This window comes from Drosophila erecta, unplaced genomic scaffold, assembly GCF_003286155.1.
Source record: "Drosophila erecta strain 14021-0224.00,06,07 unplaced genomic scaffold, DereRS2 tig00000126-arrow-pilon, whole genome shotgun sequence".
NCBI classification, from domain to species: domain Eukaryota; kingdom Metazoa; phylum Arthropoda; class Insecta; order Diptera; family Drosophilidae; genus Drosophila; species Drosophila erecta.
Window position 1 is genome coordinate 2,067,955 of NW_020825209.1, and position 22,243 is coordinate 2,090,197.

Here is a 22,243-nt window from a genome sequence, read left to right on the forward strand (position 1 = left end):
TGAAACTGAAATCGAGCCAAGTTTGTGGCCTCTACGCCCCACCCACCCATTCTCCATTTCTCGTTCTCTCTATCTAAATTTTCTATCTCTTGCGCGCTTTCAGCGCGTGCTGATTGCATTTATGTCAACGTTCGTTTTCAATGTTAAATGTCGCACGCAAATTAAAGGGGGTGGCAAACATGCAGGGGCGTTACAAAAATAACAAATGAAAAGGGGGGTTCCGGGGGTTGGGGGGCTTAAATGCATAAGGCAAAGCAAAAATTATGCATGGAAATGTGGCATAAAAGTTACCTCCGCAATTCTCCGCCATTCTCCGCTTCTCGCTGTCGCTCTCCGATTCTCCGCAGTGCTCTCCATCGTTTGCTCTCCATGTGCAGCAAACATGTCCAAACACGCACACAACCACAAGCTGATTGCATTCGCCAATGTGCTTGTGTGTGCAATGTAAGTGGTAAACGCAACAACAGCTAAAAAACAAGTACTATGGATCAAATTCATGTGAACTATACCAAGAACTATAACTAAGAACTATATATATCAATTATTGTCAAACAAACAGATTTATACAATATGTTCCAGTAGTTTGATATATCACGTCGTTTTTGCTGTAATTTAAATAGAAAACAAAAAAAAAGTTGTCCATTATTTTGTGCCGTCCACTTTGGCAGTTGAGCCCACTGTGCCCTAGACCCGCATAGTACCGAAAGCAAAACAACACGTGAGCAACAACAATCAGACATTGATGATGGGGCAAGCCCATATAATCAAAGTCGGGAGAGTCAGAGTCAGGGCTTAGTGGCTGGGCAATCAGTCAGTCAGTCCGTCAATCAAGCGGCTATATATAGTCTCGAAAACTGCATTCACACACACACACACACTTAAGCATCAACGCATCGTGGCAGAGCGAGATGGGGCTACGTGGGAGAGAGAGGGTGAATAAGTTGACCTGTCAAGTTCATGCGATATTTGTTGCATTCAATTGAACGTCGCATTGTAGGAGCAATTTGAAGGTCTTTTTTTCCCCGGAAAATGGCACTACACGCTGCTTTTTAAGTCCAATAAATTGTGAAATCCGAATTGAATTACAATTGTATTTTATACGCAATGCAAAATGGTGCTGCAATATGATTAACCTTGTTCCGTTATGTTCTTACAGATAGGAGATAATTATAGATATGTATTATCTTATTTGTGTAGTAACTTTAAGATTAAATCGAGCATTTTTTTGGAATTTTCGCTTTCCTCTTGATTTATGGACGGGATTACGAAACTTTTACATCTGATTGGCGTTTAACCCTTTGACGCCCTTTTTTCCGCCCACCACTTTCTTGTTGAAAACTTTTTTTCAGTCAGGATTTGCAGGGTTTCAGGAGTTTTTTTTTGTTTTTGGGCTGCTTTGTTGGCTTCTTCAATTTAGATTTCATTTCCTTTCTTTTTTTTTTGCAGCAAGAAGAAGTGAGTTAGGACTTGCAACCAGCTGTCGCCTTCGGGGGTTATCAAAAGTGTTTGGTTACTCCTGTTTTTTGTGTTCGTTTTCACTTGTGAATATTTCATGTGCACTTACTCATTCGCCGTCTCTTTTCCGCATTACAGCTGTCGGAAGATAAAGAAGAAGCAGAAGAGCAGCCAATTTGAAGACGACTCTTCCCGCAAGTCTGCTTTATTTTCGCTCTTTGGTTGCAGTTATTGGGTAAGTTGACTTCCAGATACACTTTTCTTTTCATTTAAGCTACCACCACAAACAAAAGAAAGGCCCAAAAGTGGAATGCACCCAACAAATTTTCAAAATATGTGGTGTTAATACGTAGAATTATATAAAATCTTAAAAATACATAGTTAGGAAATTTGTACATAGAAATGTACATAAGGCTGTCGAATACACTTAATCGTGGTTACCCCTTTGAAAGGGTATAAGGGTTTTTCGTACGCTTTGGGCTACCTTTCTGTCACTCTAGTCTTCCACCCTTTTCGTATTTGCTCTTGCTTTTTGTTTAATAATTGAAATTTTCTGGAATGTCAGAAGTAAAAACACTTGCATCGTAACCTGGCACTTGTTTCGCCTGCATTTGTTGGGTTTTACACATACATGGGCGCTACAGAAACGAAAGGGCGAAACAAAAAGAGAGAGGAGGGTTGCATTACTCATACGCCACGTTGTGCAGCCGCTTACTTTATTCACTTGTTTTTTTTTTTTTTTTTTTTTAGTAAAACGTTTTTTGGCACGCATTTATGTGTGATTTGTTCGCAACTGAAATGTATTCTTTATTCGCGTCAGTTAGTTGTTATTTGTGCTTATATCAAGGGATTGAAGGCTAAAAATTGACGTGATTGCGGGTTCGAAAAACTAAATTTCAATTTCTTGCCATTTCCTGAATGTTGAAAACCCTCAAAATATTTTGTATATTATAATATTAATCAAAAAGGGTTATTGGACTGGTAACTTATAATAGTTAACAAGTGCGACAGTTTTATTCTTACTTTTAATAAGAAATATTGGTGAAAACGAGTTAAACCGTTTGTTTTAGCGTCCCTTCGAAATTGAGTTCTTATCTATACGAGTCTGTTTTGATTGATAAGCAACGGAAGTGAGAAAGGGGTTATGAATCGGGTAGAAAGCAGTTGTACATCGGTTGTGTCCAACACAAAGCTTCCTTCAAATTCTCTTTTATACAACAATAAATAAAGCCTTGTTATAGCCGGATGAGCTCATCTTCACTTGTAACGTCCTTAATTGCCTTCTGACCACATTTGTGGGTGTTGCCACAAACACGTGCATGTTGCACCATTTTGATCCCTCTAGCATTCCGCATCCCCTAGCCCAAAGTCCAGTAATGAGCTCTTGGCCCAGGCTACAAAGGCAAATAGATGGCTCGCTTAATGCCACACAATAGATGGCTCTCTAGTTACGATGACACACAAGATGGTTAAGAGGGCTGGAGGGAAGGAACTATGAAGTTCGGTTAAATCTTTGTGTACAGTTGTGTTCAAAATACATAATACCAGCCAAATTCGACGGGTCTTGAAAACTTTCCATAAAGTAAACAACAATTTTATGTTAACTTTTAACCAACGAAACTCGGTCAACTGATAATATAACACAAATATATTTTACTTTGGGTATGTGAACAAATATATTCTCACATTTTGGGATTAAATTGCTGCTTTATGAGCTGCTGATGGGTTGAGAGGGGAGGTGGGAAAGATGGGAGCAAGAGTCGTGTAAGTCGTGAATGAAGGAGGAGGCCAGGACTGATTTCTCTCTCTTTCTCGTTCGCTCCCTCTCTGTGCTTCTCTTTGTATCAACATGTTGCGGCAACAAATTGTTGCACTGTTATTGTTGTTTTCATTAGTAGTCCCGATTCTCCTCCGGTTTTCATTCAGTTGTTTTCTCGCCTTCTCTTTCGCTCCTTTGAGCCCGGTTTTTTCTCTGCTTTGCGCTTCCCTTCGCTCTCTTCGCTTGCTGCGCCGTCGCTTTCGACCGTTTGTCTTCCGGTTTTTTCCACTTGCAGCTTGTTTTGTTCTTCCCTTCTCCTGATGATACCCTTTATACTGATTTAAAAACAACTCGAATATGTTCAAACTTGCGCTTTAAGGCCATTGCCTTATAACTTTTGTACCGTATAACCCCGTAACATCGGTATTTGAACTATTATAGTTCCGCATTGAAATTCGATGGATACAAAGAAAGTCATTCATAAGATGAGATGTTGCTGATAAGTTGTGTATTATTCAATTAGCAGAGCTTTCCTAAATATCCTATTTAATTACATTTTAATGAAAGTATTTTGTTGGTGTTGCTCTGATTTTCCCCATCTTCTGCGGCTGACGCACACACACATGCACACTAACATTATAGCATCCTGGCATCGCACCTGCGCCTTGTTTTTTGCGTCGCATTTTCCATTTGTTTTACGCTCTCTTTCGTCATCCTGTTAAGGCTTCTCTCGCTCTATTTCTCCGCTCACCCGGTTTTCTGCAAGCTCGCTCCCTACGCCAAATCGCCCACGCTGCCTTCCTCCTCTGCTTCTCTTTTGCACCAGTACGGGTTTGTGTGTGCGTATCGAACTCCAATTAGAGCTTGTCTCGCCTTTCTCTCCTCCTCTTCCACTTTGGACTTGATTTCCGTTTCGCGACGTCATGCACTTTGAACTTTTTCTGTTTTGCATTGCACCTGCCCCTTCCCGTTCTTCAGTCCTTGGTTGCTTATGTCCCTTTGCGCCTCCTTTTTGTGTTCGCCTCTTGGTTGCTTCTGAAGGAAACGAGAAGCACCAGTAGGACGAAAGATGGGAGGAAGAATTGCAGAGGGGGTGAAAAGAATTCAAGAGGGATGAGAAGAATTACCGAAGAAGTGCTAAAGGAAAAGATTCGCAGCGAGGAAAACAAGTTTTTGAACCTTGTCTTGTCCTAGTCCAAGTGAGTCCAGTTGAATTAAATCAGAAAACGATAACAAGAAGAGTTCTTCTGTTCTTCTTCGTCATCAATTATTGCGTACAAATATTGGTTGTTTTCTAAATACTCAGAATAATATACAATGTGTGTATATATAATATGTATGTATGCTTAAGGATCTTCGCAGATTCACAAATCTACAACTGTAGATTCTTAATTTTATTTAGCAATTCGTGAGACAAGTTTGGGGGGTTTCGTTGTAGTAGGTTTCGGTGTGGTGTGTTTCGGTGTGGTGGGTTTTGAAATTTTTGGTTTTAAAAAGATTTCAAACCTCAACTACTCCTTATATGAGTAGCTTGCAAAAATGTTTTGGGGTTAAAGAGATTCAACACTTAATTAAGCACTTAAAATTCTAATAGAATTCCGAAAACAGTTTTTTTTAATGTTCTCCCGAGGACTGGAAAGAAAAACAAAATCCGAAATTGTAAATTTTGACCTAGAAATGCGTGCCGCCCAGAAGCCAAAGCAAAGCGTAGATGATAAAGCAGAGGCACAGGGAGGGCTGATGAACAGGGGAGGAGGGGGTAATGGGAGTGGAGGCAAACAGAGATCCAAAAAAGTACAATGAACCCTCGGCAATTGTTGTTGTTGTTGTTGTTGCTGCTGCGAAAGCAACATTGTTGCTGCCCCGCCCAACCCATCGCCCCTCTTCAACCCCCCTCTACCCCTTCAACCGCTATGAGGCACAGTCTCTTCCAGAAGGGAAAAGTGGGAAATTATGAAAACAAACAGTTTGCTGGGCGATGTTGCTGCTGTGGCACGCTGCAACTTTTGCCCGGTCGCAGCTCTTTTGGACAGCAAGAGAGCTAGCTGGCCATGCAGATCAAAACAAGTTCCGTTCCACACAAATGCCAGCACGTTTCGAAATCGCCGACGTCGACGCATCATAACAATAACAAAAGTCCCAACAAAACACACCAGCTACACCAGCAGCAACACCACCACCGACCGACAAGCAACATGAGCGAGTAAACAGTTTGGCAGCCCACCAAACTACAGTACACACATGGCAATGTGCTCATAACAATGGGATGATATCGCTAATGCGCTAGAGTGGGGCAAACCCGACCCTGATGACTAAAAGCTGTTCACAATGAGACTTGGTACACGTCGCTTAAAACTACATAACCATCGATGTTATCGAAGCTGTTGTTAGGTTTAAGAACTTTGTTCTTGAGCTACAGGTAGATTTGCTTTTAAGCAATATCCACTGTATGTGTGCATATGTATGTGCATAAAAAGATGCATTGTAGTGGCAGCGACGTCGACTGCGAACAACGGATGGGGCGAAAGAGATGGTGCAGGGGCGGATAGAGTGGGCGAGGTGTGCGTAGGGGGGTAGGAAGCAGCGGAAAAGTTGCCGTGTACGAAACAATGACGCAGCAACAGAAGCAAATGCGAATGAGAATGCAAAGGAGAATGTGAAGCCCAGGAGGATACGAAAAGGGTGATCCCAATAAAAAACTATTATTTATATATACAAGAATCATTAGTAAATTATTATTTTTTCCACTGTTGCATGGATTCAAACCAAATAATTTCATCATATATTTTGACTGTTTTGGTTCACTCTAAAGATTTTGGGGTAGCTTTGCTTGGAACAGCCCTATCGACAATTAATAGTTTTTTTAAAAATTGTTTAAAAAAAATATCTTCAATTTCTTATGATAAAGTAGTAAATAGCTCTTTTGTTATTTGTATGTGTTATGCGTAAATATTTTTTTTAAATTAGGTCTGCCCTCTGTTTTCATATGTGTACTTTCCGCAATCTGATTAGAAAAAGGCTAGAATTGACGGGAAAAAAGCTGAATTGACAACAGTGACAATTACACTGCGCTGTTGTTATTTTGTTATGTTCTTCCTGTTTCGCTATGCACAAGCGCATGAAAAGCAACAGCAACAAACGGACAAACAGACACAACAACACCAACATTTAGACAAGCAAACAGCCGACAGTTATGGTCACGTAAATATGTAACTTTTCCTATTTTCCAACCCAGCAGTAATAATACGGTGTAAGCCATTACAAAGACCATCGCATTGAACATGCAGTTGTCTTAATAGAATCTTATAGTTTGGCAGAACTTTTAAGACGGTTTTTGAGTTCAAGACGGGTATTACAAAATAATATTTCCGTTGTGTATTGCTATTGCCATACCCGCTGCTACATTTGCAACGCGTCACGTGCGCTCTCTTTACGCCGCTCTCTCTCTTCGCGTCATTTCTCTCGCCCGTCCAGCTCTCTTATGGCTGCACTCGTGTGTGCGTTTTGCCATTGCTTTTGTTATTGCCTTGCGAATGCTGCGACTGCGACGCCGGCACCGACCGCGACAGCGGCAGCGCAGTCGGGGGCTGGCAAAGTTAAAGTTAAAACTGAGCGGCCGCATTTAGTTTGCTTCTGCCATTGCATTCGTCGGGTAGGATCACAAGAAACAATATATAAGATACGAGAATTCGGAAACCCAAAAAAAAAATACAAGAATCCGAAACCGAAACAGAAACAGAAAGAACATACAAAAAATAAAGAAACGCTAGAAAAATTAAGAAAAGAAACCTCAGCTTGCCTTTTTTTTCACGTTTAAGTGCAACCACAATAAGAAATAAGAACAAAAATAACAGCAACAACAACAAGGAGAAGCAGCAGAGTGGTTAATAATTCTAACGGTAAATAGTGAGCGTAATATTTAGGTTTAAAGTGCAAAACGAAAAGTTTTATGCAAGTGTGTGTTGTTTTTCCCTCATTGGCTTTGCCTCAGAATTTCATGGTGAACTTTTTGTTGCTTTGCTATTTTTGCCTTTGAATTTTGTTTTTATTTATTTGCTATCTATAGACTTTTCCATTATTGTTGCATAAATTTACCCCGCTGTCTTTGTTCTTACATTTTCATCCATTTTGTCAACTGATTGTTTTTTTTTTCATTCGCGCAACTTAATTTGGCTTTGTTTGTTTTGTGTGTTTTTAATTTGCCCTCATTTGCTTTGCGTTCAAGTTGTTTTTTTCTCTTCTGTTTTTTTTGTGCGTTTTTTTCGCCTTACAGAGTGTGTGCTTGTTTGTCTTTGTTTATATACAACCGATATCTGCCGTACGTAAATTACATTTAATTTGTCACTCCAAATACAGTTTTCTTTTTGTGTAGTTTATACTCATAGTTTGCAAATGTGTACTTTTTGTTTAGACGTTTCTCTTCTTTGTCAGACCCGTTCTTCAGCTTTTTATTTTTGATGTTATTTTGCTTTGGCTTTGTTTTTAGCATGTGCCCTTTTCGAGTGTGTGTGTGTGTGAGAAAGAGAGAGGGTGGGGTTTCTTTCGCTTTTGTGTTTTATTTATTTTCTCTCCACACCATCTGCCATGCACACATAAATAACAAAAACAATAAGAATTTTACAGTGAAGCGCGTGCTTTTTTCTGCTGTCCCGCTAGCCACGCCATTATCCCACACACACATCCCCAGCTTATAATTGCGGCTCTCTTTTTGGCTCTCTTTCAGTGGAGAGCTCTCTTACGACGTCTTTTACGACAATTTTGCGCTCTCCTTCTGCTGCCTTGGCATTTTCAGCCATTCGCCTCGCGCTCCGTTCATTCGAATTCATTTTACGTTTTTTTGCCGTAGCGTGCGCGTCGCTGTCGCCGTCGCCGCAGACGTCACACTCCGAAAGTTGCGTCAGTTCAAAAAACTTAGTTATTAAAAAAAAAGGAAACAAAAAGTACGCGTATTTTTTTTAAGTTGTCAACCAAGTTTGTACAAAGTGCATGCCAAAAGTTTACAAAGTATTTGGAAAAAAAAAAAAAGTTTGGAAAGAAAATACACATTAAATAATAATATTGTATGGGTATTCGCGATAAGTCGTCTGCTTTATTATTTAATTGTGTGTGTGTGTGTATGTGTTGGGTTTTAAAATAATTTCATAAATTGTTTCCAAATAAATGTTATATTTTTCATGGGAAACAAAAAATGAAGCATTCGATAAGCCTCGTAAATCCATCCTCTTATTGGATTTTTATTCTCACTTGACCAAAATACTATGCATTTTTTTTTTATGTGGAATATACGGTTTAAAAAAGAACTTCACTTAATGTTATAGAAAGTGAGAAAAAAATATTATGAAAAATAATTTGCAAACACCAGAGATTTTCGTTTTCTATTTTTAAACGGGCAAAAGCGATTTTTTTTTCTTGATTTTTTGCACGCTTCATCACTCTTCATTTCAAAATTAGCAACAAAAACACATGACGAAAACCGCCAGCGTAAAGGAAATGCAAAAAAAAAAGTGCGTAAAGTGGGGAAGAGAGAATCGTCAGAGAGAGGAGAAAAAATCCAAGGAAAGAGAGCTTTCAAAATCACAGGGGAGCCAAAAATTTGTGTTATTGTTGTCTGTTGCTTCCTTCTTTTGGATTCTACTTTCTTTTGCCTGTTTTTCGCTGTGAGCTTTTATTTCGTAGTTTCCTTCTGTACATTTTATATTTATTGTTTGCCCGGAGTGTATTGCTTAAAACAAGAGCCTTTTTTTTTTTAAGTTTTTGGGTTTAAAATTTTTTAGATTAATCATCAGGTTAGCTATCCGTTTCCGAAATTGTCCTAAAAAGGATTTAGTTTCCCCCGAAACCTTTTTCTCAGATTACAGAACTCCTTTGCTTCGGTCAAATCAACCGCAAAATGTTCCATTAAATTGTACGCCTATTCTTCCTTCTTCCCTTTTCCCTTTTATCAGCTTTTGCATTTTGACTTTTGAGTTTCAGTTGAGTGTTGTTTAATGTGATTATTGGATGGGGAATCTCAATCACCTCTCGTGTGTGCATCCAACCCCTCTTTTCGAGTCCTGTTCCGGTTTTGTCCCGCAGAGAGGTTTCCCTTTGATTTCCGTACATACCGTTTCGATTCTTACGCGCACAGCAGAACCTCAATAAACGTAAAATAGATCTGTAACTGCTTGTTATTGGTTATTAAAATTTAGTATTTTGTTACAAGAGCTGAAATCAAATGGTCAATAAGAAGTTGTACTGATATATATGTATATATATTATTTTATTTCCATTCACCCTCCGTTAATTCGTGTTAGGCAGGCTCTACTGTCTTGCATACCTTTCACACGCTGGCCAAGAAAGCTGACGAAGAAAGCCTGACAATGGGACATATACCCTATAAGGTATTTTCGAAAATACATTGACTACCCTTGGTCCTCGAACTGCGAACCCCGGGGTGGAATTTACCACCCCCCCGCAGCCCATTTTGTTCTCCTGCTTTTGGGTGGTTTTCCCTTTTGGGTTTCAGGTACAATATATATAGTACGTGTTTTATATACATACATATGTGTGTTGTACATATTGTACATATATGTATATAGTCTTTGGGTTCGGAAGTTCACGAAAAAGTTGTACGTGCAGTTTGAGGTTGCGTGGGTGTCGCAGTCACTTACTGCGATTTTTTCCCTGTTCGTGTTTTTTTTTTTTTTTTTGGGGGGGGGGGGGGTTGGTATTTCGATTTGAATATTTAATAGAATTTGCCACGCGCCACAGGCTTTCCCACCCATTTCCCATATCCTCGCTCTCTTCACTGCTGTTGTTTTTGCTCTTACCTTAGTTGACAATAAGCAATGTCACCCCGCACAACAAAACAATAGAATAGCTTATAATGCTACATAAATAGTTGAGTTTTTAAAATATTAAAAGAACTGCTCTTTATGGTATTCAATTAGAAAGGGAAATTACTCATTTGGATAGGGATAATATTATCTGTAGGTTGTGGGAAAAAACGATGCCACAAACAATGAATCTGTAATAGTTAATATATGTATTTTGGCTTATCGTAATGATGGGGGGTGGGGGATTTGGAGGTGGTGAATTTTAGTGGATGGTGACGAAGGGGGGGCATTTAAGGCGCGCTTAATGTCAAGGCAGCGTCATTCACAGGACTTTCGGTCAGTAGCAAAGCCCTCTCCAGTTCCAAATTTAGACTTCTTTTCTCCCTTTTCTCTCTTCAGAGAAATAGGGAGAGAGATTTAGATTGATGGGGAGTTCGGAAGAGAGAGCAGCTGCAAAGGCTAAAATGCAATAAAGCCGGCTGCAATGCTCTATAGCGTTCTCTTTCTCACGCGCGACCCTTGACCTTTTATGAAAATTATGACAACAACAATCAACACAATGCAACATTATATTCTCTTAATGCTTTTCGCCGCTCAGTTGAATGCCCCACAGACGCACACACAGACCCACATGTACACGCACATGGAAAACCAGCAGCTGACGAAAGATGAAAAATGGGAACTAGGAAAGAGGGGTTAAGGGATGGGGAAAGAAAAAGGGAGCGGAGACGGAGAATGAGTAAAAGAAGCCTGCGCGCACGCGCCAATCTTTCCTTTTATTTTCCTTACTGCATTATTTCATCTCGCCATCTACGGTGAACACTCTGCTATGTTGTACTAGTTTAGATATTGAATAACAGTTTGAACCTGCGAATTGGATAGCATTGTGCATTTGTACATGTTCGTAATCCGGGATTCATTTAAAAATGTTACGGAATGTCTTATAAAAAACCCGAATACTGGTCCACTGTAGAGAGCGCACTCTGTACCTGTGTGTCTCGTTTGTTCCCCTCAATAGCTATCCGTTTTCTGTTGACTGCAACTTGTTGGTTGGGGCTCTCTCCACCTCTCTCTCTCTCTCTCTCTCTTTATTTGCTATTTTGTTTGGTATTTTTGTCTGTATTGTTGCCACGCAGCTGTGCACAATTAGCGCAAACGCAACAGCTGCTGACGTCGACGCTGGCAGCGCTGCTCAGCTGGTGGCAGAGTGGAGAGAGAAGAAACAAATAAACTAAGTAGTCTTGCAGTCTACCAATTCGAACTTATTACCAACTATATAGATGTCAAGCAACCTTATTTATTGCCGGATTTTGTGACCTTTTTTTTGTGTGTGGCGTTGCGTGCTAAATAGTATTAATCAGGTTTTCAGCTTACCGCCAATTAGGCGGTATAGAAATCGATAAGCATCTTAGGCTTGTTAAGTTAAAAAATTAAATGTATATAGATATTATAGGCTTCACAGATAACTAACAGCGACTACGAATTTTTCTGTCATTGCAGCCAAATTAACTAGAAACAAAAGGCCCAAATCACAAGCAACTGAAAGCTAGAACCACCGAACAATCAACATCTGAAGCGGCAAGAAACTCACCAACTTCGAAACAACAACCATCAACCGCCAATTAGCAACCATTTTGTAAACAACATTTGAAACAAAAACCAAATTTTAACTACTTTCAACAATCATTCAAGCAAAATTTGTACAAAAACTAAGAACTGAAATAATTCACAACACCGATTCAACAACTATTTCAACAATAACTGAAAACGTGTCGCGACTTGAAGCTCCCGCTATCCTGCTCGCGTGTACTCGTCGCCGTTGTCCTTTTCCGTTGTGGTGTACGATATTGGTGTTTTTTCTCAAACATATATTTTTATATATATACATATATTTCTTGTGCTACGTGTTCGTCGTCCTTGTCGCGTGCGTGTGTGCCCGTGTGCGTCTCTGTGTGTGTGTGCGCGTGTGTGTGTGCGAGAAGAGGAGCGCGGTAGTTTGTGTATGCTATGTCAGGGAAAGGGGGCATTGTGGCGCTCATCGAGGCGGCTCAATATCTCGAGCAGCATGAGAAGCTCCCGCTGGCGGGAGGCGGCGTGGGCGTGGCACTGCCCCAACAGCAGCAGCAGCAGTTGGTCCACTGCAAGAGCATCTCCATCATCAACAACAACAATAGCAGCCAGCACAATAGAAATAGCAGCAGCAGCAGTAACGGGATTATTGCAACGCCACCGTTCACGAACGGAAATAGCAACGGTACCGCCGGCGTCGGCAGCGCGAGCGCCAACTCCAACGTTAGCGCCAATGCGAACGGGAACGGTCTGAGCAACGGTCACAGCAGTCCTCGCAGTCAATTAGCCGCTGCCCACGATTACGAGTTTACCGCCACCGGAGTTGCCAATGGACACAGCGAAGGTCGCGCCCACGTCACGGGTAAGTCCCTTCACTTTGACCTCTGGCCTAAGACATGCTTGCCCCGACCCTTCATGAATCTCAGAACTCAAGTAGGAGCTTGTAATTTCCAAACCAATTGGAAATCAATTGGTTTGGAAAACTCAGACTTACCACAACGAAGTCTCAAACAGCCAATTTGTATCGCCCATCATCAACATCACATTCAGCCAAGGTGTTACTACTTTGCTGCCCACTGCTGTGCGAGCATCGTGTCTAACACTCTTCTCTGGTGCAACACCATCATCAGCTGCTCAGCTCCACTGCTAACTGTTGTTGGGCTCTCTCGTCAGGCGACAAAAGTTTCCAAAAAGAAACATCAAACAAGCTTTAGTTGCTTTCTTAACTCGAATGCGTTGCCAAATGTCCCTTTGCATATATGTATGTATTGGTGATAAAAATATCACAGATAACGTTGCTCAATTTTTAACTTGATTGATTATAGTGGTTAGGGGTAGCCAAATGGTCGATCGCAGGCGATAACCTCCAATAAACTCGTGTACATAGTACATATGCATATATAGACACAGACACAGATGGTATGCAAGCTTATAGACATTTAAACTAATATTTATATCGAGCTATGTACATATATCGAGAAAATAAATAACCACTAGGTAGACGAGCACTTGATCACATTTCAAACCAGACACTTTGGTCGCCTTTACCAAACGAAACCGTTTCTGCTCTCTTTCTCCATTTGCTTTTGCTGCATTTAAACTTGTTTTGACCTTGTTTGCGACGTCGACTGCATTTTGCGTGGGCGTGCACTGTACCAAAAAAATAAAAAGTTTAAATTAAATAAAAACCCCAAAAGACCACAACAACACGGTGCTCTCTCTCCCTCTCTTTCTCCTTCGCTCTCATTTTGGCACAGGTTGCAAGCGTGGCAAGCAGCAGGTACTGTTATATTTTTAGCTCGATGCTGGCGGCGACGTCAGCGCCGCTGCCGGCTCCGCTGCCCAATTGGCATGTGCTAAATTGTCATGCTGCGTTTTTGTTTTTGCCTCTTCTTTCTTTTGTTGCCTTGACTATCGGAAACAAAAATTGCTACGTCAAAAAATACAGTGAAAATATTGAAAATCGAATGGAGTTCGGTATATTAAATTAGATAAAATTCAAAGTTGTAAGATATTAAGATATTAACTGATCAAAGATATTAACTCACAGATACATTAAATATGTATCTTAGGAAGCGAAATGGATAGAATTGGAAATGAAAATAGAAGTAGAATGTAAAAAATTATGAACGAAATAGGGAGAAAATTAAAAATGTAGGGGAGAAATTGTGTTATAATAATAATTTGTGTGCCAAAAGAGATCCACTGTGTTTTGAGTTTGTGTATTTTGTTTTCTTTTGCCTTTTGCTGTGCTCATTTCGGTTTTTGGTTTTTCGCTGTTTTTATCAACATGTGTGTGTAGTTTGTTGTCGTTATTCATCTTGGTTACTTTTTTTTTTTTTTTTTTACTTTTTTCGCGCTGTTTTTTTCTTTGTCTTCTTTCGCTTTTGTCATGCGCTTCGTTCGTATTTTTTCGCACGTACGCTTGTACTTGTTGCTGTTGTTGTTGTTTGGGGTCACGTCATGTGGTTTTCTCTCTCTCTCGCCCTCTCTTTTGCGTTAGTCATAAGTACGCGGAAAAAAGAGCTAGAGTTCCACGTGAGCCGTTTCTCTTTGAGCTCATTTCTCTTCAATCGCTCTCTCTCTCCCTCTCTCTCTTCCACTGGCGTTCTTTTCCGGCTGTTGGTGTAAAGCAAAGTCAATGAACTTTGTACGCATTTTGTGTTTTTGTTTTCGGCCTGCCTTTTCCGTGCCCATTTCTTATTATTTTTTTGGCCTTTCTTTAAGGCCTATATGTTTTTTGTTTTCATCACATTTACAAAATTTGATTATTTGATGCGCCGTCTCTTTTGGCGTTGCATGTGTAATATTTAGACAGCTGCCTCTGTTGTTTAGCCTCTCTCTTCGGCGTCTTTTTCTTTTCCTTGTTCCGGTTTTTGTTTTTGTTTTTCTTTTCTTTGTTTTTTTTATATTTTTTTATTTTTACATTTCCTATTGTTTCTTATAACTTTTTCTAATATTAGAAATGGGGAATTGTGAAAAACTAGTATGCGAAGATCTGTTTTATAGAGATTTTTTGTAATATACAATATAAAAAAAAAAATATTCAACTAAGTAAATAATAATGTACATAAATAAATCCCTTGATTAACCCAAAAATTGGTTCTATTTTGCTGTTAGCCACTGGCCACTTAAGAAGTGCGCCGAAAAGCGGGCAATGCAAATTGTGGTACTGAAATTGACCAAAGAAAAGATCTTAAATAAAAAACTGAATCTTGCAGTAGCCACACCGTATTCATGGTAATATGCAAATAATATACTGTGTTTTCCATTCGATTTGCATTATCTGGTAAATGCAAATTTACCAGACGGTTCTTCGATTTTGATGCTTTAATTTTCCTGGGCCCCAGACTTGCTCTTCACTGCTTCATGTTTTTCCGCTCAGCTCAGTTGTCGTTGATTAGCGAACGGGAAAACTGCGTTTCCACTCGATTTTCCAGCCAGCAGAAACGATGTCATCGCAACCAGTCGAAAACTTACTTATTGCCGCATCGAAACGGCAGCAAAATCAATTTACTGTCGACTTGCTGGAACAATTGAGTGCTCTGCAAAGTTTGCTGCAGTTACAACAACAGCAGCAGCAACATCAAACGAGACCTCCGCCTCCCAAAAAGAAGTGGATGTATCGTCATTATGGCTATGGTACACAAAAAGAAATATTGATTTTAGGCAGATTTATATGTATATCAAAATTGCACTAACCATGATTCGACCATACATAAGTAATATAATGAATATAATGGATGGCTATTTAAAACCGGCAAGCAATGCTTCTCGCTGTGCAGTCGTAAATCGTCGAGTGTGATACCGTGGGTTAATAAGAGTGCCACCGATGTTGTTGCTGCAGCCACGTGCGCTTTCGTCACGTGGCACCGTGATGTGGGTGCTCAATAATGTGGCAACAAATGGGAGAAAAGGGAGAAAACATGTGCACAGAGTACTACGGAAAATGAAAACATACGCAACTGCACAGAGAGAGAGAGAGAGAGAGAGAGAGATAGATAGGGAGAAAGAGTTAGAAAGGGGGGCGTTTATAATCTGCTTGGCATTTATCTGCCTGGAAAGTATGCTACGCCAAATGGGTGGACAAATTGTAACCCTTTTTCCTCCATATCTTGTTTAAAAAGTGTTTTTTTTTTTTAATCGAACTAGGCCCAAGGCTCATTACAAAATGGGTAGTATATACCTATTATTAGGCGTTTTCACTAGATATTATCGCCTTAATTTCAATTTAGTGTCTCGGCCCACTTCACCCAAACACCCACTATCCACAACAACAACAACAACCACCACCACCATAAGAATAGAGCGCAACAACAAACGTTAATAATGCATAATAAACTAGATTGCTGGTTGTCTACTCTTGTGTTTGGACCTGATTCGTGGAAATTTGCATTAGACTTTCCACGAATGCGTAACTAATTCATGGCTAACACACACACGTACACACACTATACACACACTATACACACACTATACACACACATATACCCACACATCCGCACTTAATCGTATATAATTAACCCACCAAAGGACCTTCATCGCCCCTGGTTTTTGATTGTTGATTGTTGGCTGTTGGCTCAGTGTTGTTGTCTTTTGTATTTAACCCGAGTTCATTTGCATTCATTAAACACGGCTTTTGTGTTTTTTTTTTTCGCCGCATTGTGCTCTGATTTTAGCCCAACTCTTCGTTTAGTATAGTACATGACGTTTTCCTAGAATTTCTATAGTTTTGAAATGAGTTAAATAATTTCTAAACATACATACAAACAATAGATTGCTTTTTGTGCCTGACAAATTGAAACGACTTTTAAATAGGAAAAAAAAAGGTGTTACAATTAAGGATAGCTGGGTTTAACGTTCTAATTTTCTTATTACATTTTATTAACAGACCTTCAAAGAAATGAGGAAGTTTATTAAGGGAAATGGTTTAATGGCAAGGGTGGCTGCATTTATCTCATTTATAGTTATAGTACACACTTGGTTGTTTTTCACTCATTTTCATTGATTTTCCCCATGACGCTCTCTCCCCATTTTTCTCTGTTTTGATTTGTCTTTTATTTTGGTTTTTCTTCTATTTCTTCTTTACTTTTCGGCCATTAATAGAGGACGATAGTTCCTCAATCAACAACAACAACAACAACAATACCCATCCCCCACAACAACAACAACAACAGCACAGTGCTGCGGGGAGAACGACAACAAGAATAGCAACAACACCAGCTATATTAACGAAGTTGATTGGAAACTCAGTTACACCCGCCTCAAGCACCACCTCCCTCCCCACAAGCACCCCCTCAATTACCACTTCCCCGCCCGCCTCCACAGACTTTATGCTGCTGGCAGCGGCAGCAACAACAACGAGTGCAACAACCGCAACAGCATCTGCTGCTGCATCAACAGCAACAGCATCCAATCCTTCCAAGCACAAACTGGGCACCATCGCCGAAATACCGCCCAAATTTCTAGTGGTATCAGATGCCAACGGAGTTTATCCCACTCCCACGAATCCCACGAATCCCAATGGCTACTCTGCCGATACCCCGGGCGTTGTTTATCCCGAAGCGAGGATCAAAAAGCTAATGCAGAATTTACAAAGGCAACGCCAGCAACAGCAATCACTGCAGCAATTGCGCAGCTTGCGACCGGCGGAAATTTCCCTAACACCGCCGCCAGCAGCCACTAGAAAAGTGGACACCAGCAACTCACGGACACGCTCTTACTCACTGTCCAATGTTTCAGCAGCCAGGGATCAGCAGCAGGATCATCCGCAGCATTCGCAGCAACATGGCAACCATCTGCAGATCGAGCAGCAGTACAGCTATATGAGGACTGCCATTGGCGGCGTAGTCTATGGCTTGCCCACGGACACTGTCGACTCAGCGTCCACGTCGGCTGGTGGTGCGGGATCAGTAGCGGTAACCATGAGCATTGCCTCCTCGGCGCCAGCGGCGGGTTCCCAGCTATCGGCGCATCATCACACCGGACACGGCGGACGCAGACGCACCACCAGTTCCAATAGTAATGGGTAAGTTCGCCTTCTATTTTTCTTAAGTTCTCTCTAATAAGGGGATATAATATGATATCTTACAGAGCGGGCACACGGGAGGTGCACAACAAGCTGGAAAAGGAGCGGCGCGCCCAGCTGAAGGAGTGCTACGATGTGCTCAAGAAGGTGCTGCCCATGAGGGAGGAGGACCGAAAGAAAACATCCAACTTGACAATACTCGACACGGCCAACAAATATGTTAAGGTAAGCGTGTGTTCACGATTGAATGCAGAACAGAGACATTGACTAATGTTACACCTTTCTCTGTTGCAGGACTTGATTAAGTATGGTTCCGAGCAGGAGACGATGTTAGAGAAACTGGCCAACCAGAGGATTGAGCTGCAGAAGCGGCTGAAGCAACTGACTCTAAGGAGGGAAACGCCGCCCACCGATCAGCAAAGCATTCCACAGGCCGACAAAGGTTCGAACTCCTCTCTCCTCTGTCGCATCTTGCATTTTGCATCTTAGATCCCAGCTCGATCTATACGACCGAATGTAGATCAAGTTTTGCATGCGCTTGAGGGTCGAACGACCTTCGGGTTACGCAACTGCAAACCAATTCGAAATTCGATTCTCGCCACATGCATACGCTAATCTCGCGCTTTCTCTCTCTTTTTCCAGCAGTTTGCCTGGCAACAACAGCCACACCAGCACCACCAACGGCGGCCAGTGGTCGCACTGGAACTGGTACCACCATTCTATTTGATGCAGGCAACGTCTGTGCCACTGGGGTATGAATATGTCACCACCTGATGGGGGATGTAAAGTGAATGCTGAATGCTGTACGAAATACATTAACGAACATATTTCTTAATGCATCCATTCAGTTTGCATTCCCTGAACGCGAATCACCGCAAGCTATATGTTTCTAATGATTTAATGTTGTTTTCAACCAGCAGCAGCTAACAACTGTGATAAACAAAACTAATGCCACACCAGCAATAGCGACCGCAGCAGCCAGCAGCAAACACAATGGCAACCATACAGGAGGGGCAACAACCACACTGACCCCGGCCATGGGCATCATGACAATTAAAAACGGCAATGGCAGCAATGGCAATATACTGGCAATCTCACCAACGGCAGGCCAGCAACAGCAACTCCACCATCACCACCACAACGGCAGTCCAGCGGTCAGTCCATCGGGAATAGGAGCAACAACTGGAGCCACCATTACACGCGGCTCGCCAACGCCATCGACTCCATCGCCGTCGCCCAGCTCCTCGTCCAGTGGCGTCTCGTCGTCGGCCTCGTTTATAGGCGGCTCCTCATCATCGTCCTCATCGTCTTCGTCCTCATCCTCCTCCTCATCATCATCATCATCTTCCAGTTCGTCGTCCAATTCGTCTTCGCCCACGCAACAACAGCAACAACAACAACAACAACAACAACCGCAGCAGATTATCACGCCCACGGCCACCGCCCATTTAGTGGGTGCCCGTAGTGTTGGTCTAAAATTCCATGGCGGTGCGGGCGGAGGTGCCAACGCTTTGAATGGCGGTGCCACCATTGTGGCCGCTGCTGTGCCAGCTGGCGGAGGGTCAGCGAATGGTAAGGGAATACGCACGATCCATCTAAAGATCCACTGACTGGCACTTGCAATTAATTATGTATAGTTCCATTGCTGGAATGGATATATACATTTATACACACAAGTATTTCTGGAGATGCATTATTATCAGTCAGTGAATAGATGCATTATCAGTCAGTGAATAGTGAATACACATAATAAGAAGTTGAACAAGTACTAATACGGGTTGTAAACTTTATACAGGGTTCCATCAGGCCGATAAGGATCGCAATTACAATTTCCTGATGATCAGTGCTGGGACAACAGCACAGTAACCCAACAACCATAACCACAAGCAAACAACAACAAATTACTACAATAATAACGAAAACAACAACAACTGAATTGTGTGCAACAGCTCCCACCTTATGAGAAAGTAACAACCAGAGGAAGGCACTCTGAAAACACTTTTTTAAAGCCAGATGATAAACATGCGTATTTTCCACACTTTTGCACACATTGAAAATGAATACAACAACAGGCAGCGAACAACAAAACCAAGTCATTGAAGCTGTAATTTTGTAGGAAAAATATAAAGAAAGAAAAAAAACAAAAGCTATCAAACAGTTCCGCCCAACACTTAGCATCGATTTTCAAAATCAACAAAATGAAGAGAAAAATTATTTTTTAATGAATAATTTTAAAGCAACAACAAAAAACGCGGAGGAAAACGCTAGCAACACCAACAATAAACCAACAACAACAAGAACAACAACAACAAGGGAAGACCAATTATATGAATACAAAACAGCAACGACACCGGCACTCAATCACAACAACAACAGCTTAAAGCCCCACAACAAACAAACCCTACAACACAGACCCATCAACTGCATATATACTATATAAACTATATATCTAATTGTATACTACTTTAAAGTAAACCTAGAGAAGAGAAGAGGAAACACACCAAGAATAGCACAGTTAAATGTAAAACAGGAAAGAAAGAAAAAAAAAAAGAAAAAAAACAAAACCAAATGCGCTGTTGAAACAGAAACCACCAATGGGTAACGCTTTATAAATATATATATCTCTAAATATATATATATATATACACATACCTAAAACTAAGAAGAAGAGGATTATAAATTAGAAATATGTAAAAGCAGGATTTCCAAAATGCATGTGGCAAAGAAAAAAAAATGATAAAACGAAATCAGATAGATGTCTCCTTTCTTGACCAAAACTTAAACCGAAATAATTTCTCTTGGATATACATTCTTCTTCATTCAAAAGCGAAACATTAAACAACAACAAAGCAGAAATCAAATCAATAGAAATATATCAAATTAGAGTGCTTGTATGTCAAATATGTGAGCGTTTTAAACCACACATTAACCAATAGCATGTAAAATTAAATTAAACGCTGGCGACGGAGTGTTGTATCTGTGTAATACCCATTTGAATTAGATATTAATGTAGCAAGCAAAGAAAACGTCGTAGAAAAAGTGTAATAGTGCAATAAGCTAACATAAGCCAACACACTCCCTTCTCCCCATTTTACAAATTTTTTTTTTTTTTATTTCTAGAGAAATTTTCTTTGTTTTGATCTTGTTCTGAAAAGACACGCATATAAGACATTATCATATAATATTTTGTGATTGCGTAAAGCCACACCTTCCCATGCAATTTAAATTTTTGCCTTAATGCCATTGAAACGGAATCAAAGTAAGAACAGAGCAGCTAAATTCCCAAAATTAACACACCCACAACCAAGAAAAGCTTACAAAAAAATATTTATATACAAGGAATGGCAAAGAAAGAACGAAAATAGTTTAGAAATAGACAACACAATTATCACGATAAGGAAAAGAAATCTAGCAAAAAAAAAAAAGAAAAAAAAAAGCAGTAACACAAAACTGAATGTTATATTTTGGAGCATTTTTTTCAATGTGTATGTCTTAGCATATATATTACACATATATATACCTAGGGAAGTAAAAGTGGATTGATAAAAGTATTAGCAAAAGATATCTCTTGAACAATAACAATGGGCAGAAGGAGATGGAAAGAGCATGCTGTCTCTTTCTACTCCCCTAAATATTTGAACGTTTTTTACGTCGGGCATGAATATGAAATTGTATATCATCTAACTATATATTTGTATACACGAACTAAAGTGCGCAGGTTTATATAGCGTGAAATTTTCAATATTTTTTTGTAAATACTTCAAAAAGAAAAAGTGGAAAACTGTGAAGCCTTAAGTTTTTTTCTGTCATCGCGGGGGACTTTTAGTTTTTTTTTAAGAAAGATTTTTTCCACCAAAGGGACAGCAAATCAAAAATTATTTTCACACAAGAATGTTTTCTATAAAAAGAACAGAAGTAAATAAATAATCATACAAAATCGAAATCTATAATCTAGAAATATATATATATGTATATGTGTGTGGAACGTATGTGTAAATGTGTTTGAATGTAAAATGCTTTAGTCACATAAGTTGAAAGAGAAAATTGAATTAACTATATAGGATTACATGCCTGTGTCTGTCACTCGATTTCTGTTACTAATCATAAAAAAAATGTATAAAAATAATAATACGAACACAAAATTTTGAATTATGACCCATAACTTTAAAACTAGGTTTTATGTTATCTAATTTATGTTTTTTTTTCGTTGTATTAACTAAAAACCTCTAAATATGCTTTTTCTTATTATTTTTTTAAATTATCCTTTGTAAGTAGGCAAGTAACAAATGATTGAAAATAATATTTTTGTTGCGTAATTTTTACTAAACAAAAAATCAAACAAGGAAAACAACAAAACGATTTCATTTTAGAAATTTAAGCCTAACTTAACTAATTATTAATGATTAAACAAATTTTTTCTTTAAGTTAAAATCAAATCGGGAGTATTGCAAATCATAACTATCATTAATTCTTACAAACAACAGGATAAAAACACATACAAAAATAAACAAAAAAATTATATTTATAGAGACAGCAAAAAAACAAGAAAAGATTATTACAAAAACCATACAACATTTTCAAACAAAAAGAAATCAAGAGAAAACCTTTTAGCTGTAA

At 39.8% G+C, this 22,243-nt stretch overlaps 1 protein-coding gene across 7 annotated transcripts in view; it reads left to right on the forward strand.

Annotated features, from left to right (window-relative positions):
• The window catches only part of LOC6550873 (serine-rich adhesin for platelets), a 30,884-nt gene extending 9,834 nt beyond the window's left edge, over window positions 1-21,050 (forward strand). The window contains exons 2-9 of one of the 7 annotated variants that reach the window (XM_026981425.1): window positions 1,594-1,690; window positions 11,530-12,460; window positions 16,705-17,626; window positions 17,692-17,851; window positions 17,921-18,068; window positions 18,269-18,378; window positions 18,547-19,198; window positions 19,422-21,050. In XM_026981425.1, coding sequence (XP_026837226.1) covers window positions 12,037-12,460; window positions 16,705-17,626; window positions 17,692-17,851; window positions 17,921-18,068; window positions 18,269-18,378; window positions 18,547-19,198; window positions 19,422-19,492 — 2,487 coding nt within the window. In that variant the 5' untranslated portion in view covers window positions 1,594-1,690; window positions 11,530-12,036 and the 3' untranslated portion in view covers window positions 19,493-21,050. Of the gene's footprint in view, window positions 1-1,593; window positions 1,691-6,753; window positions 7,114-8,034; window positions 8,155-8,254; window positions 8,275-11,529; window positions 12,461-16,704; window positions 17,627-17,691; window positions 17,852-17,920; window positions 18,069-18,268; window positions 18,379-18,546; window positions 19,199-19,421 lie in introns of those variants that run through there. The other 6 variants (XM_015155482.2, XM_026981430.1, XM_015155480.2 and 3 more) reach the window with 6 other exon arrangements.
• Window positions 21,051-22,243: the final 1,193 nt, after the last annotated feature.